Source organism: Pseudophryne corroboree, chromosome 6 (genome assembly GCF_028390025.1).
Source record: "Pseudophryne corroboree isolate aPseCor3 chromosome 6, aPseCor3.hap2, whole genome shotgun sequence".
Lineage (NCBI taxonomy): Eukaryota > Metazoa > Chordata > Amphibia > Anura > Myobatrachidae > Pseudophryne > Pseudophryne corroboree.
Window position 1 is genome coordinate 264,520,615 of NC_086449.1, and position 13,447 is coordinate 264,534,061.

The 13,447-nt window shown below is 45.1% G+C and overlaps 1 protein-coding gene across 3 annotated transcripts in view; it reads right to left on the reverse strand.

Moving 5' to 3' along the window:
* PDE8A (phosphodiesterase 8A) overlaps positions 1 to 13,447 on the reverse strand; it is a 462,427-nt gene that overhangs the window by 57,787 nt on the left and 391,193 nt on the right. For all 3 annotated transcript variants that reach the window (XM_063925983.1, XM_063925981.1, XM_063925982.1), the window contains exons 12-13: positions 10,946 to 11,023; positions 9,806 to 9,876 (exon numbers count right to left, since the gene is read on the reverse strand). In XM_063925983.1, the coding sequence (XP_063782053.1) occupies positions 9,806 to 9,876; positions 10,946 to 11,023 (149 nt within the window). The remainder of the gene's footprint in view (positions 1 to 9,805; positions 9,877 to 10,945; positions 11,024 to 13,447) is intronic.

The following is a 13,447-nucleotide window of genomic DNA, read 5'->3' on the forward strand; positions in this document are numbered from 1 at the left end:
GAGACCCCTCGGGCAGCCGCCCAAGATGAGCCCACTTCCTTGTGGAATGGGCTTTTACTGATTTTGGCTGTGGCAAGCCTGCCACAGAATGTGCAAGTTGAATTGTACTACAAATCCAGCGAGCAATCGTCTGCTTAGAAGCAGGAACACCCATCTTGTTGGGTGCATACAGGCTAAACAGCGAGTCAGATTTTCTGACTCCAGTCGTCCTGGAAACATATATTTTCAGGGCCCTGACAACGTCAAGTAACTTGGAGTCCTCCAAGTCCCTAGTAGCCGCAGGTACCACAATAGGTTGGTTCATGTGAAAAACAGAAAACACCTTAAGGAGAAATTGAGGACGAGTCCTCAATTCTGCCCTGTCAGAATGAAAAATTAAGTAAGGGCTTTTATATGATAAAGCCGCCCATTCTGACACACGCCTGGCTGAAGCCAGGGCTAATAGAATCTTCACCTTCCATGTGAAATATTTTAATTCCACAGTGGTGAGTGGATCAAACCAATGTGACTTTAGGAAACTCAAAACAACATTGAGATCCCAAGGTGCCACTGGGGGCACAAAAGGAGGCTGTATATGCAGTACCCCTTTTACAAACGTCTGAACTTCAGGCACTGAAGCCAGTTCTTTCTGGAAGAAATTTGACAGGGTCGAAATTTGAACCTTAATGGACCCTAATTTTAGGCCCATAGACAGTCCTGTTTTCAGGAAATGTAGGAAACGACCCAGTTGGAATTCCTCTGTAGGGACCTTCTTGGTCTCACACCACGCAACATATTTTCGCCAAATGCGGTGAAAATGTTTTGCGGTTACATCCTTCCTGGCTTCGACCAGGGTAGGGATGACTTCATCTGGAATGCCCTTTCAGGATCCGGCGTTCAACTGCCATGCCGTCAAACGCAGCCGCGGTAAGTCTTGGAACAGACAAGGCCCCTGCTGGAGCAGGTCCTTTCTTAAGGTAGAGGCCACGGTTCTTCCGTGAGCATCTCTTGAAGTTCCGGGTACCAAGTCCTTCTTGACCCATCCGGAACCACGAGTATCGTTCTTACTCATCTCCTTCTTATGATTCTCAGTACTTTTGGTATGAGATGCATAGGAGGGAACACATACCCTGACTGGTACACCCACAGTGTTACCAGAGCGTCCACCGCTATTGCCTGAGGGTCCCTTGACCTGGCGCAATATTTGTCTAGTTTTTTGTTCAGGCGGGACGCCATCATGTCTACCTTTGGTTTTTCCCAACGGTTTACAATCATGTGGAAGACTTCCCGCTGAAGTCCCCACTCTCCCGGGTGGAGGTTATGCCTGCTGAGGAAGTTTGCTTCCCAGTTTTCCACTCCCGGAATTAACACTGCTGAGAGTGTTATCACATGATTTTTCGCCCAGCGAAGAATCCTTGCAGTTTCTGCCATTTCCCTCCTGCTTCATGTGCCGCCCTGTCTGTTTACGTGGGCGACTGCCGTGATGTTGTCCCACTGGATCAATACCGGCTGACCTTGAAGCAGAGGTCTTGCTAAGCTTAGAGCCTTGTAAATTGCCCTTAGCTCCAGTATATTTATGTGGAGAGAAGTCTCCAGACTTGATCACACTCCCTGGAAATTTTTTCCTTGTGTGACTGCTCCCCAGCCACTCAGGCTGGCATCCGTGGTCACCAGGACCCAGTCCTGAATGTCGAATCTGCGGCCCTTTCATAGATGAGCACTCTGCAGCCACCGCAGAAGAAAACACCCTTGTCCTTGGAGACAGGGTTATCCGCTGATGCATCTGAAGATGCGATCCGGACCATTTTCCCAGCAGATTCCACTGAAAGGTTCTTGCGTGAAATCTACCGAATGGGATCGCTTTGTAAGAAACCACCATTTTTCACAGGACCTTTGTGCAATGATGCACTGATACTTTTCCTGGTTTTAGGAGGTTCCTGACTAGCTCGGATAATTCCCTGGTCTTCTTCTCCGGGAGAAAACATCCTTTTCTGGACTGTGTCCAGAATCATTCCTAGGAACATTAGACGTGTCGTCGGAAAAAGCTGCGATTTTGGAATATTTAGAATCCACTCGTGCTGTCGTAGAACTACTTGAGATAGTGCTACTCCGACCGCCAACTGTTCTCAGGACCTTGCCCTTATCAGGAAAGCGTCCATATTTCTTTTAGGAAGAATCATCATTTCGGCCATTACCATGGTAAAGACCCGGGGTGCCGTGGACAATCCAAACGGCAGCGTCTGAACTGATAGTGACAGTTCTGTACCACGAACCTGAGATACCCTTGGTGAGAAGGGCAAAATTTGGACATGTAGGTAAGCGTCCCTGATATCCAGTGACACCATATCGTCCTGGTTCGCTATCACTGCTCTGAGTGACTCCATCTTGATTTGAACCCTTGTATGTAATTGTTCAAATCTTTTAGATCTCACCGAGCCGTTTGGCTTCAGTACCACAATATAGTGTGGAATAATACCCCTTCCCTTGTTGTAGGAGGGGTACTTTGATTATCACCTGCTGGGAATACAGCCTGTGAATTTTTTTCCAATACTGCCTCCCTGTCGGAGGGAGACGTTGGTAAAGCAGACTTCAGGAACTTGTGAGGGGAAGACGTCTCGAATTTCCAATGTACACCTGGGATACTACGTGTAGGATCCAGGAGTCCACTTGCGAGTGAGCCCACTGCGTGCTGAAACTCTTGAGATGACCCCCCACCGCACCTGAGTCCGCTTGTATGGCCCCAGCGTCATGCTGCGGACTTGGCAGAAGCTGTGGAGGACTTCTGTTCCTGGGAATGGGCTGCCTGCTGCAGTCTTCTTCCCTTTCCTCTAACCCTGGGCAGATATGACTGGCCTTTTGCCCGCCTGCCTTTATGGGTACGAAAGGACTAAGACTGAAAAGACTGTCTCCTTTTCTGCTGAGATGTGACTTGGGGTAACAAAAGTGGATTTTCCAGCTGTTGCCATGGCCACCAGGTCCGATGGACCGCCCCTTTATACGGCAATACTTTCATGTGCCGTCTGGAATCTGCATCACCTGACCACTGTCGTGTCTATAAACATCGTCTGGCAGATATGGACATCACATCTACTCTTGATGCCAGAATGCAAATATCCCTCTGCGCATCTCGCATATATAGAAATGCATCCTTAAAATGCTCTATAGTCAATAAAAGATTGTTCCTGTCAAGGGTATCAATATTTTCAGTCAGGAAATCCGACCAAGCCCCCCCAGCGCTGCACATCCAGGCTGAGGCGATTGCTGGTCGTAGTATAACACCAGTATGTGTGTATATACTTTTTAGGATATTTTTCAGCTTCCTATCAGCTGGCTCTTTGAGGGCGGCCGTATCTGGAGACGGTAACGCCACTTGTTTTTATAAGCGTGTGAGCGCCTTATCCACCCTAAGGTGTGTTTCCCAACTCGCCCTCACTTCTGGCGGGAAAGGGTATACCTCCAATAATTTTCTATCGGAGGAAACCCACGTATCATCACACACTTTAATTTATCTGATTCAGGAAAAACTACAAGTAGATTATTCCCACCCTACATAATACCCTTATTTGTGGTACTTGTAGTATCAGAAATATGTAACACCTCCTTCATTGCCCTTAACATGTAACGTGTGGCCCTAAAGGAAAATACGTTTGTTTCTTCACCGTCGACACTGAAGTCAGTGTCCGTGTCTGTGTCGACCAACTGAGGTAAATGGGCGTTTTTACAAGCCCCTGACGGTGTCTGAGACGCCTGGACAGGTACTAATTTGTTTGCCGGCCGTCTCATGTCGTCAACCGACCTTGCATCGTGTTGACATTATCACGTAATTCCTAAATAAGCCATCCATTCCGGTGTCGACTCCCTAGAGAGTGACATCACCAATACAGGCAATTTGCTCCGCCTCCTCACCAACATCGTCCTCCTACATGTCGACACACACGTACCGACACACAGCACACACACAGGGAATGCTCTGATAGAGGACAGGACCCCACTAGCCCTTTGGGGAGACAGAGGGAGAGTTTGCCAGCACACACCAAAAACGCTATAATTATACAGGGACAACCCCTTATACAAGTGTTTTCCCTTATAGCATTTTCACATATGTAATCATATCGCCAAATAAGTGCCCCCCCTCTCTGTTTTAACCCTGTTTCTGTAGTGCAGTGCAGGGGAGAGCCTGGGAGCCTTCCTCACAGCAGAGCTGAGCAGGAAAATGGCGCCGTGTGCTGAGGAGAATAGGCCCCGCCCCCTAAAACGGCGGGCTCTTCTCCCGGAGTTTGTGAGATCTGGCAGGGGTTAAATACATCCATATAGCCTCAAGGGCTATATGTGATGTATTTTAGCCATAAAAAAGGTATAATACATTGCTGCCCAGGGCGCCCCCCCCAGCGCCCTGCACCCTCAGTGACCGCTGGTATGAAGTGTGCTGACAACAATGGCGCACAGCTGCAGTGCTGTACGCTACCTTATGAAGACTGAAAGTCTTCTGCCGCCTGTTTCTGGACCTCTGGACCTCTTCAACTTCGGCATCTGCAAGGGGGGTCGGCGGCACGGCTCCGGGACGAACCCCAGGGTGAGACCTGTGTTCCGACTCCCTCTGGAGCTAATGGTGTCCAGTAGCCTAAGAAGCAAATCCATCCTGCACGCAGGTGAGTTTACTTCTCTCCCCTAAGTCCCTCGTAGCAGTGAGCCTGTTGCCAGCAGGACTCACTGAAAATAAAAAACCTAACTTAAACTTTTATTCTAAGCAGCTCAGGAGAGCCACCTAGATTGCACCCTTCTCGGCCGGGCACAAAAATCTAACCGAGGCTTGGAGGAGGGTCATAGGGGGAGGAGCCAGTGCACACCACCTGATCCTAAAGCTTTTATTATTGTGCCCTGTCTCCTGCGAAGCCGCTAAACCCCATGGTCCTGACGGAGTCCCCAGCATCCACTTAGGACGTTAGAGAAATATATATATATATATATATATATGTATCAGGTGTTGTTGGAAGCCTGGGTACAGTAATACAGTTGTCAGCATTTTCCCCAATGCAATTTAATTCCAGGTGATGTTACATCGGGATTTCACCCCGACATCACTTCAACTTCACCCTGACTTCCCTTTGCCTCGCACCCCCATAGTGTTGCACCGAAAACTATGTGAAGACCAGGTGATGTCGTGGTGATGTCCCCAGAGTCTTAGAGGTCAAGATGGAGTACATACTCTTCTCTAAATCGTAAGAAGAGGATTTGTCTTAGTATGTCTGCTCACCTAAAGCGGGTCTACCTTGCCCACCATAACTACTGTAACAACGACATGACGCTGGTTTTGGAACTAATCTGGTTATACACCGAACCGTTGTGATTTCATTGTCTCAGCATGTTTAACTTGCGTCCTTCAGGCAGGCGTTACAGGGCTGTCCCCGCCGGATATACCAGAAGCCGCAAAAGTTTCTTTCTCCAAGCGGTCTGCCTGGAGAACTCCTGAACACTGACTGACTAGACGTACATGTAACTCACTTGTGTCCCTACGGTATTCCTATCTGTATGACTTTACTCCCCCCCCCCCCCATCCCCACACCTGCTTATCTGTTACCTACTTGGCTGTTGTATAGCAAACCGAAGACAAATTCCTAGTATACGCAAGTGTACCTGGCCAATAAAGCCGATTCTGATGCAAGAACATTCCATGCCAGTATGGGATTCCTATCTTTATTGTGTTACAGATTGTATAGTAAATAAGAAAACCATTCATATAATGGTCCCCATTCCCATTACAATTTTCAGTATGTCTAGGACCTTAAAACGGATTATACAGCCCTGGGATCAGGCTGTATGTAACACAGGAGTGCGCCGTGGAGCACAGGACAGGGCGTTTCATACACAGCTACAGTACTACAAGAGACTAATCAGAATGAGGCTACATTACATTTATGCTTATCTTGTATCTAATGATGATGTAGTTTGAGCCACGTAATTACCAGTGTATTTGGCTTAACATAAAAACAAGAGTTAGAGTTTAGATAATGTAACTTTGCAGAGATTGGAAAATGTCTAAATGATACCTTGTCTGGGCAGAAGTGACGCAGAAAAACAGTGAATTAGTGGGAACTACTGACTGGAACCATTTACTAAAAGGAGGAAAAAAAGGAACACAAGTGGGGAACTATACAGGAAGGGATAATAATTATTATTATGTTGGAGAAGACAAAAACACAGTTATTAAAAGCTACTCTACTTAAGAGGAAGTACTTTCCTAACGTAATTCCCCACGTTAACAACATAATGGACAGGATCTACCGTCTACAAATTTGAGCAGTATCTAATATCACAATGTCGGGCAAAGGATGGGTCACTGCAAATTATACCACAACATGCCCTCAGTTAAGGTCAGAACTTATGTTTAAGGATTAAGGATTCTCACAGGAATATTGCAGCCATCTTTGGTGAGCCACAGCAGACACAGCTAAAGCTGCCCATTCTGGAGTTATCATGTAAGACCATGTTGCATTGTTTAATATATCTCATACATGGAGCAGAAAAGAATATAAGAAAAGAATATAAATGTGCATACACATGGTGCGATGTTTGCTTCCAATTTTGACTATGGTGGTCATTCCGAGTTGATCGCTAGCTGCATTCGTTCGCTGTGCAGCGATGAGGCAAAAAAAAACGGCACTTCTGCACATACGTATGCGGTGCAATGCGCACACGCGTCGTACTATTACAACGAACGATGTAGTTTCACACAAGGTCTAGCGAAGCATTTCGGTCGCATTGCTGGCCGCAGAGTGATTGACATGAAGTGGGCGTTTCTGGGTTTCAACTGACCGTTTTCAGGGAGTGTTCGAAAAAACGCAGGCGTGCCAGGAAAAACGCAGACGTGGCAGGGCGAACGCAGGGCGTGTTTGTGATGTAAAAACAGGAACTGATCAGTCTGAAGTAATCGCAAGTGCTGAGTAGGTATTGAGCTACTCTAAAACTGCACAAAAAAACTTTGCCGCCGCTCTGCGATCCTTTCGTTCGCACTTCTGCTACGCTAAAATACACTCCCAGTGGGAGGTGCCATAGCGTTTGCACGGCTGCTAAAAACTGCTAGCGAGCTAACAACTCGGAATGACCACCTATATACAGTAGTCAAAATTGTAAGAAAAGTTAGCACATATCGCACCGTGTGTAGCTTGCGATACCTATGCGCGGTCCCATGGGATCGTTAGCGTAAGAAAAAATAGACTGTGCATGCAATGCGATTTTGACTATGTTGTGTACAATCTAGTACAAAGTATAGTCCAAAATGGCCATAGTCAAAATCGCACTGCATGTATAAACAATATCGGTGCTTCTGGACTCTGGGGGAGTTCAAGGGAATTCGCATAGTCAAAATCGGGCATAGTCAATATCTCACCGTGTGTATGCACCTTAAGACTTCATGGAACAGAGGGCCCAATTCAATTCCGAGTGATGTGTGGTTACAATGTGTGGTTAAATGTGAAGATGCGCATATCACACAGAATATCAGCACAGCAACACTGATCATGGGTATGTGAGGGAAAGTGAGCGATATTGCAGTCACAATGTGATGCCATCAAGAGTGTTTCACCAGTACATCCGTAACATCGCTTGTAATTAAATCGGCCATAGAGCATCCTTAGTGAAACTTAAGACTAATGCATATTCATAATTGTTCAATGTGTTAGTTTTCATTATGGCATTCAAATATTGGGGAGGAAGATCACATGCAATATTTTATTAATGCATAGTAAAGGATCTGTACTAAAGACACATTACAATGACACACTGTTAAATGTGACTGAAGGGGATAAGCTGGATATTCACAACGGGTTGGATTGAAATTTTAACATCCATGGACATGTTGTCGTGTTGTTGTCTGACTGATACATGGTAAAATGCTGTAATTGATGGACTACATTCTGTAGAAGGTCAGGTTCACGGGCAATGCCTTTGGCATCTGTGCTTTTATTTTCATGCTACAGATGACCTAGATGCAAGGATGTCCTGTCTGTAACAGATCTCACCAACCCACTGACGAGATGTCATTTAAAGTGGAAAAGCTCTCATTTAATTGAAACCGATGAAAGTATTATATACAGTATTGACTTACAATATTATGCAACTGTGCAAAAATATGCCAGTGCCACAGCCGCCTGGATTTGTAGTGAGACACCACCAGCATCAATGCGAGCCCCAGTTGCTGTGTACAAAGAAGCAGCTTCGTCGCAGATCAGAACTTCCGAGTAGCCACTATGGGCGCGCAGTATGGCTGCAGGAAGCGAGACGCCGGAGCCACTGTTAGTGCATACAGGATTGCAGACACAGGATGAGACACGGCCCTAAAATGGGCAAAGCACAACTACATTTTTGCTGCCACTCCCGGTAACTGCCACAAAATGGTGCCTGTCAGTCACTTTGTGAAGAAATTCTCACTGTGACCATCGTTGGCGGCACATGTTGTACAGCGCAACTTAGATGTGTGCACTGCAAAAACAGCAGGTGTGCGTACAACTATGAAGCAGGCCCTAAGATAATTATAAGATAAAGGCCCTAAGACAATCACAAGATGAAATGCATTGTATACCTCTGTGGTCTATCGTTTTATAAGTGGTGCACAGTATGCAGGAGCAGGATACAGGATACCGTCAAGTCGGGATGCCGGTGGTCAGAATACCGACACCGGCTTAAAATTCTGACGGGGTGTAGGAGGCAGCTAACCCTAATCCTCTCCATAACCCTCCCTCCCCGCAGCCAAAACTTAGCACTCCCTCCCACAGCCTAACCCTAACTCTCCCCCTGCAGCCTAACCCTAACTCTCCCCCTGCAGCCTAACCCTAAATTCCACGGGATACTTATGTTTGGGACCCCGGCTGTCAGGATGCCGGCATCAGCATTCTAAGAGGTGTCCAGATTCCGGCGTTGGCATTCTGACTGCCGTAATCCTGAGCGCAGAGGTTCCAACTACATCCCCAGCAAATATAGAGGGATCGTCATTATCTGAATCCAGAGTCTTAGGATGAAGCACGGGCTTTTGCAGAAATAGAGCAGCATGTAAGAACTACTGAATAACTTTAGGAGAAAATGGGTAATTCAACAAAACAACATAATAGAATTATAATAATACATTAACTGTCTGAAATTGAACTCCAGGACTGGTTTAAATTCAGTGAGTGTATTTGTGGGTTATTGTGTGTACTACCAAGTAGAATTATCAGGACCTGCTGTGGCACGAAGAGAATTTTGCCAATTGTGCACAAAAGCCACTTGGAAAAAGCAATTTGAGCATTCTCTCAGCCGACTAAAGTGCCTTCTACTGTATTTTATCCCAAGAAATCCTTTACCTTCTGCACGGCAGTATTATATTGCAATGCTACCTGCAGAAACGCTTTACTGGCAGCAGTATAACAGCCAGAGAGGGCGCTGGTGGACACGCTATAACCACCAGGGGGCATCAGAAGGACATGTACACATTTCATTTAGCAGATGCTGATCCACGTGGAAATACTGTATGTCCATTCACTGCCAGAAAAACTTTGCACAAAAAAATAAAATCTCTTTGATGGATAAAGCAGTATATACATAAGTAAATCAGAACAAAACTTTCAGCTAATAACAGTGGGGCTGTCGTAGAGTTGGGTGGCAGTGTATTATTTTAGCACAAACTATGATACTTTTTTTATGCTTTGCAAACTGCCTTTTCTCACACAGGGAGCTGAAGTCTGTACAGCAGGGGGTGGGAGAGAGGTTATGGGGAGACAATGATGATATTATATGTATGTATATCAGCTTCAATTCCCAAAAGAATTACCCTGCAAGTATTTAGTTACTGTACCTTTGTAATAGGGGCTTCAATAGTCATTGAATGTATTCTTGCCATTGAAGAATGCCGCCTCTGTGAACTACCTGTAAAGTAACGAAAGATGTTAAACCCATGCCATCAATTATATGGGAAGTGACAACCCTGCTCCCTGAACTCCAGTTCCACACAAAAAGGAACTGAAAACAAAACTACTGGAATTACTGATATCATGCCCTGGAAGTGACACCCAACTGTAACCCACTTCCTGAATATCACACACCCTCCTCGTCCCAATCAGACGGCTCCACATCCTCCCTACACATCTTTAAACCATTATAGGACATTGCTTTTTGAGCACCTTTGTGCTCTTGATGCCATGCATAGGTAAGAGGGTGAAAACAATCCGCAAATGGCTGGTGGATACGAGGAAAGCTGTACTGCGTATGTTCCAATCTCACCTGCAGGGCCCCAAAGTCTTAGCATGATTGACATAAAGCAGGCAACAGGGACTATTTTACTAAATGAGGGCATGTCTCCAGAGTCTAAATCTTCCTATGCAGATGTCCTGCCCTTGCGAGTCTGGAATACACAGCCAGCTCGTGTAACCCAGTTACCCAGATGGCCAATGTTTACGCAAGTGATCCAATGGCCGCGTCTGAGGGCAGCACACACATGTAGGGGCGTCAATTTACACAAGACCCCTCATGGAGCATTAGCATAAGTTAGCATTAGCGGCTGTGGCTACTGCTTTGTATACCTTAATGAATCAGGACCACCGCGTGCAAATGGACAACTGCATTCAATCTAATACTTGGGAACATTTATAAATAAAACTGGTGCAAAGAAAAGTGTTATGTTACTTATAGCAACCAGATCAGATAGTGAATTAATTTTCTAAACTGAGTACAGGATCTAACTGGCTGTAACGGCCAACAACACCAATATCAATTTTCTCATAGGTTGGCCATGACTCTTCCAGGTCATGCACTACATGGTTGCCTTACTCTACGTACCAACATAGAAAAAAAGGTAAAAAGTTACATGAATAGAAATAAAGACATTGTAAATACAACCATGCATAAAACTGACATAGCTGCATAATTGTTAAAGCAAATGGATATAAAAATAAGGGTTACATTATTTTTATTGCCACTGCTATTAAAGTTTACATACCGTCACTTCCTCGGGAGGTGGTTGACCTAACATCTAAGGAACCTTTCCGCCTGTCCTTGTGTCTGCAACTCTGGATATCTGTGGGAAGAGTAATATGTTTGTATGAATCCTGTTATCAGTTTCCAGCAAAACAACCCCTATCATCCCGATGACTCAAGCCCGTAATGCACAACACCATGCTGGTTGCAGGCTACAACATGGAGACAATTCCATCCCCAGTGCCCATGGACTTTAGATCACTTTTTAACACTTCATTGCCCAGCTAGCTTTTTGGAGGCTTTCCATAGACTCTATGGTATATTTGATGATTTTTATGGGCTATAGACTGCCAACGTTCACAGTACTGCTCTACGTCATTAAATGTTGTATTACATACTGTAACATTATTACACACTGCAACAATATGCAGAAACACTACAGGGGGTATACAATTTTAACAACAGAAAGGCACAAATTGGAAATTTAGGCTGTGCATACATAGAGCACGTGAATGTGCACATACATTATATGCTGACACCATGTAACTAGATCCTGATAATATGGAAAGCATCACATTTCAATAGCAAGAACATTTCACTGCAATAATCACTAATAATCACCAAATACAGTAGTCTGAAAAATAAGAAAATAATAACAAATAAAGATTTGGGCATTACACACATATAGGCCCTGATTCAGGTCTATACTGTAAGTAAGGCAAAAAAGCAAGCAACTGATCAAAACCATGTTGCACTGCAGGGTGGGGCGGCAGATGTAATATGTGTAGAGAGAATTAGATTTGGGTGGGGTGTGTTGAAACTGAAATCTAAATTGCAGTGTAAAACTAAAGCTGCCTGATATTTGTGGGCTACATGCAAAAGCAGCCAGAATTTACCCTGCATAGAAAAAATATAAATGTATTTTTTCCCTTATAGAACAAGGATTAATATTGCGCCACTTGCGATAAGAACCAGATATGTTGTATAAAGGAAAAATAGGCAAGTTAATGTGACACTCCCCTTTGCTGCTACTGGGGCGTCAGCTGAATCCCTCAAGAATGTACAGGGATGGTGATTCCCTGAATAGAATTTAGGAGCAAACGGGGGGATGAGGGATATGTAGCGACCACGGTGTCAAATGCAACAATTATAAACTTGACAATTATATTAAATTAAAAGGTATTTATTAACGTACAGTTCTACATAAAAGAAACATGCATAAAATAATGGGACAACAATAAAATCACAGCTGAACTAAAAGCACTTAAATGAATATATAAAAACTACAATAAGAACAAGTATTAAGAAGGTTTTTCCTTATCTTAAATGAGGTAGGTAAAGGTTTCCCATAAATGCATTTTTTCCCTTACATGGTAACATGGTTTGTTCCAGACACAGTTACTTGGTCTTTTTGCTTGACTCAGGGGCGCTTCAAGAGAGGAGGAGGTCCGTGTGCAGGCTCCGTCCGGGCTCCGTATAGGTGGCGGCACAGGGGCCATTTTCCCAGTGATTTTCCTACTGTGCATGTGTGAAACACTGGGAAAATGGGGACTCTGGAGGGTGAGTATTAAACATAACAGGTGCCCCCAGGGGCCCGAGTGCACCGCACACACTGCACCCATTATAGATACGCTAGTGGCTTGACAAACATAAATCAGGCACCATGTTTGTTTCAGATTGTCTTTTCACATTCGAGAACATACTCATTTTGTGGCAAATTCAGAGTTGGGCATGTGTGCACAATAGTAATACCACGCTGCACCGCAGGAGGGGCAGATTTCTAATGTATGGAGAGATTCAGGGGCAGATTCACAGGTGGGCTCAGATTCGGCTGTAGCTGCGCCAATTGGAGGTCACCCATGTGCAACTTTATTATATTCTCCAACATTCCATTAGGTACAACATGCTCTGTTCCTGGATTTTCCTTGCCAGAGACAGTTGCAGAGGTCGGGCTGCAGCACGGTCCAAAATTCAAATAGGGGAGCCACACCAACTGCCAATAAGTCCCGGCAGGCAATGATTGGCAGTTTGGGCTGGCAGTTGGTGTGGCCCCCTATCTAAATTTTGGACTATTCTGCAGCCCCGCCTCTGGAACCACCACTGGAAAGGAAGCCCAGGAACAGAGCATTTTGGGGCAGATGTATTAACCTGGAGAAGACATAAGGAAGTGATAAACCAGTGATATGTGCAAGGTGATAAACGCACCAGCCAACCAGCTCCAATATGTAAATTAACAGGTAGGAGCTGATTGGCTGGTGCGTTTATCACCTTGCACTTATCACTGGTTTATCACTTCCTTATGCTGTCTCCAGGCTTAATACATCTGCCCCTTTGTACCTAATGGAATGGGTCAAGTTGGAGGGTATGCTTTATGCAAATACCGACACAAAGTCCTTCCCTTGTTTACATCCATGTGTCCGATTTGCAAGGGCTGAGACGCCCACTGTTAGTGTCAATACACACTGTAATACTGATTGGTGCATGTTTAGACCCACCATTGGCTGTACCATTGAAACTTGCACTA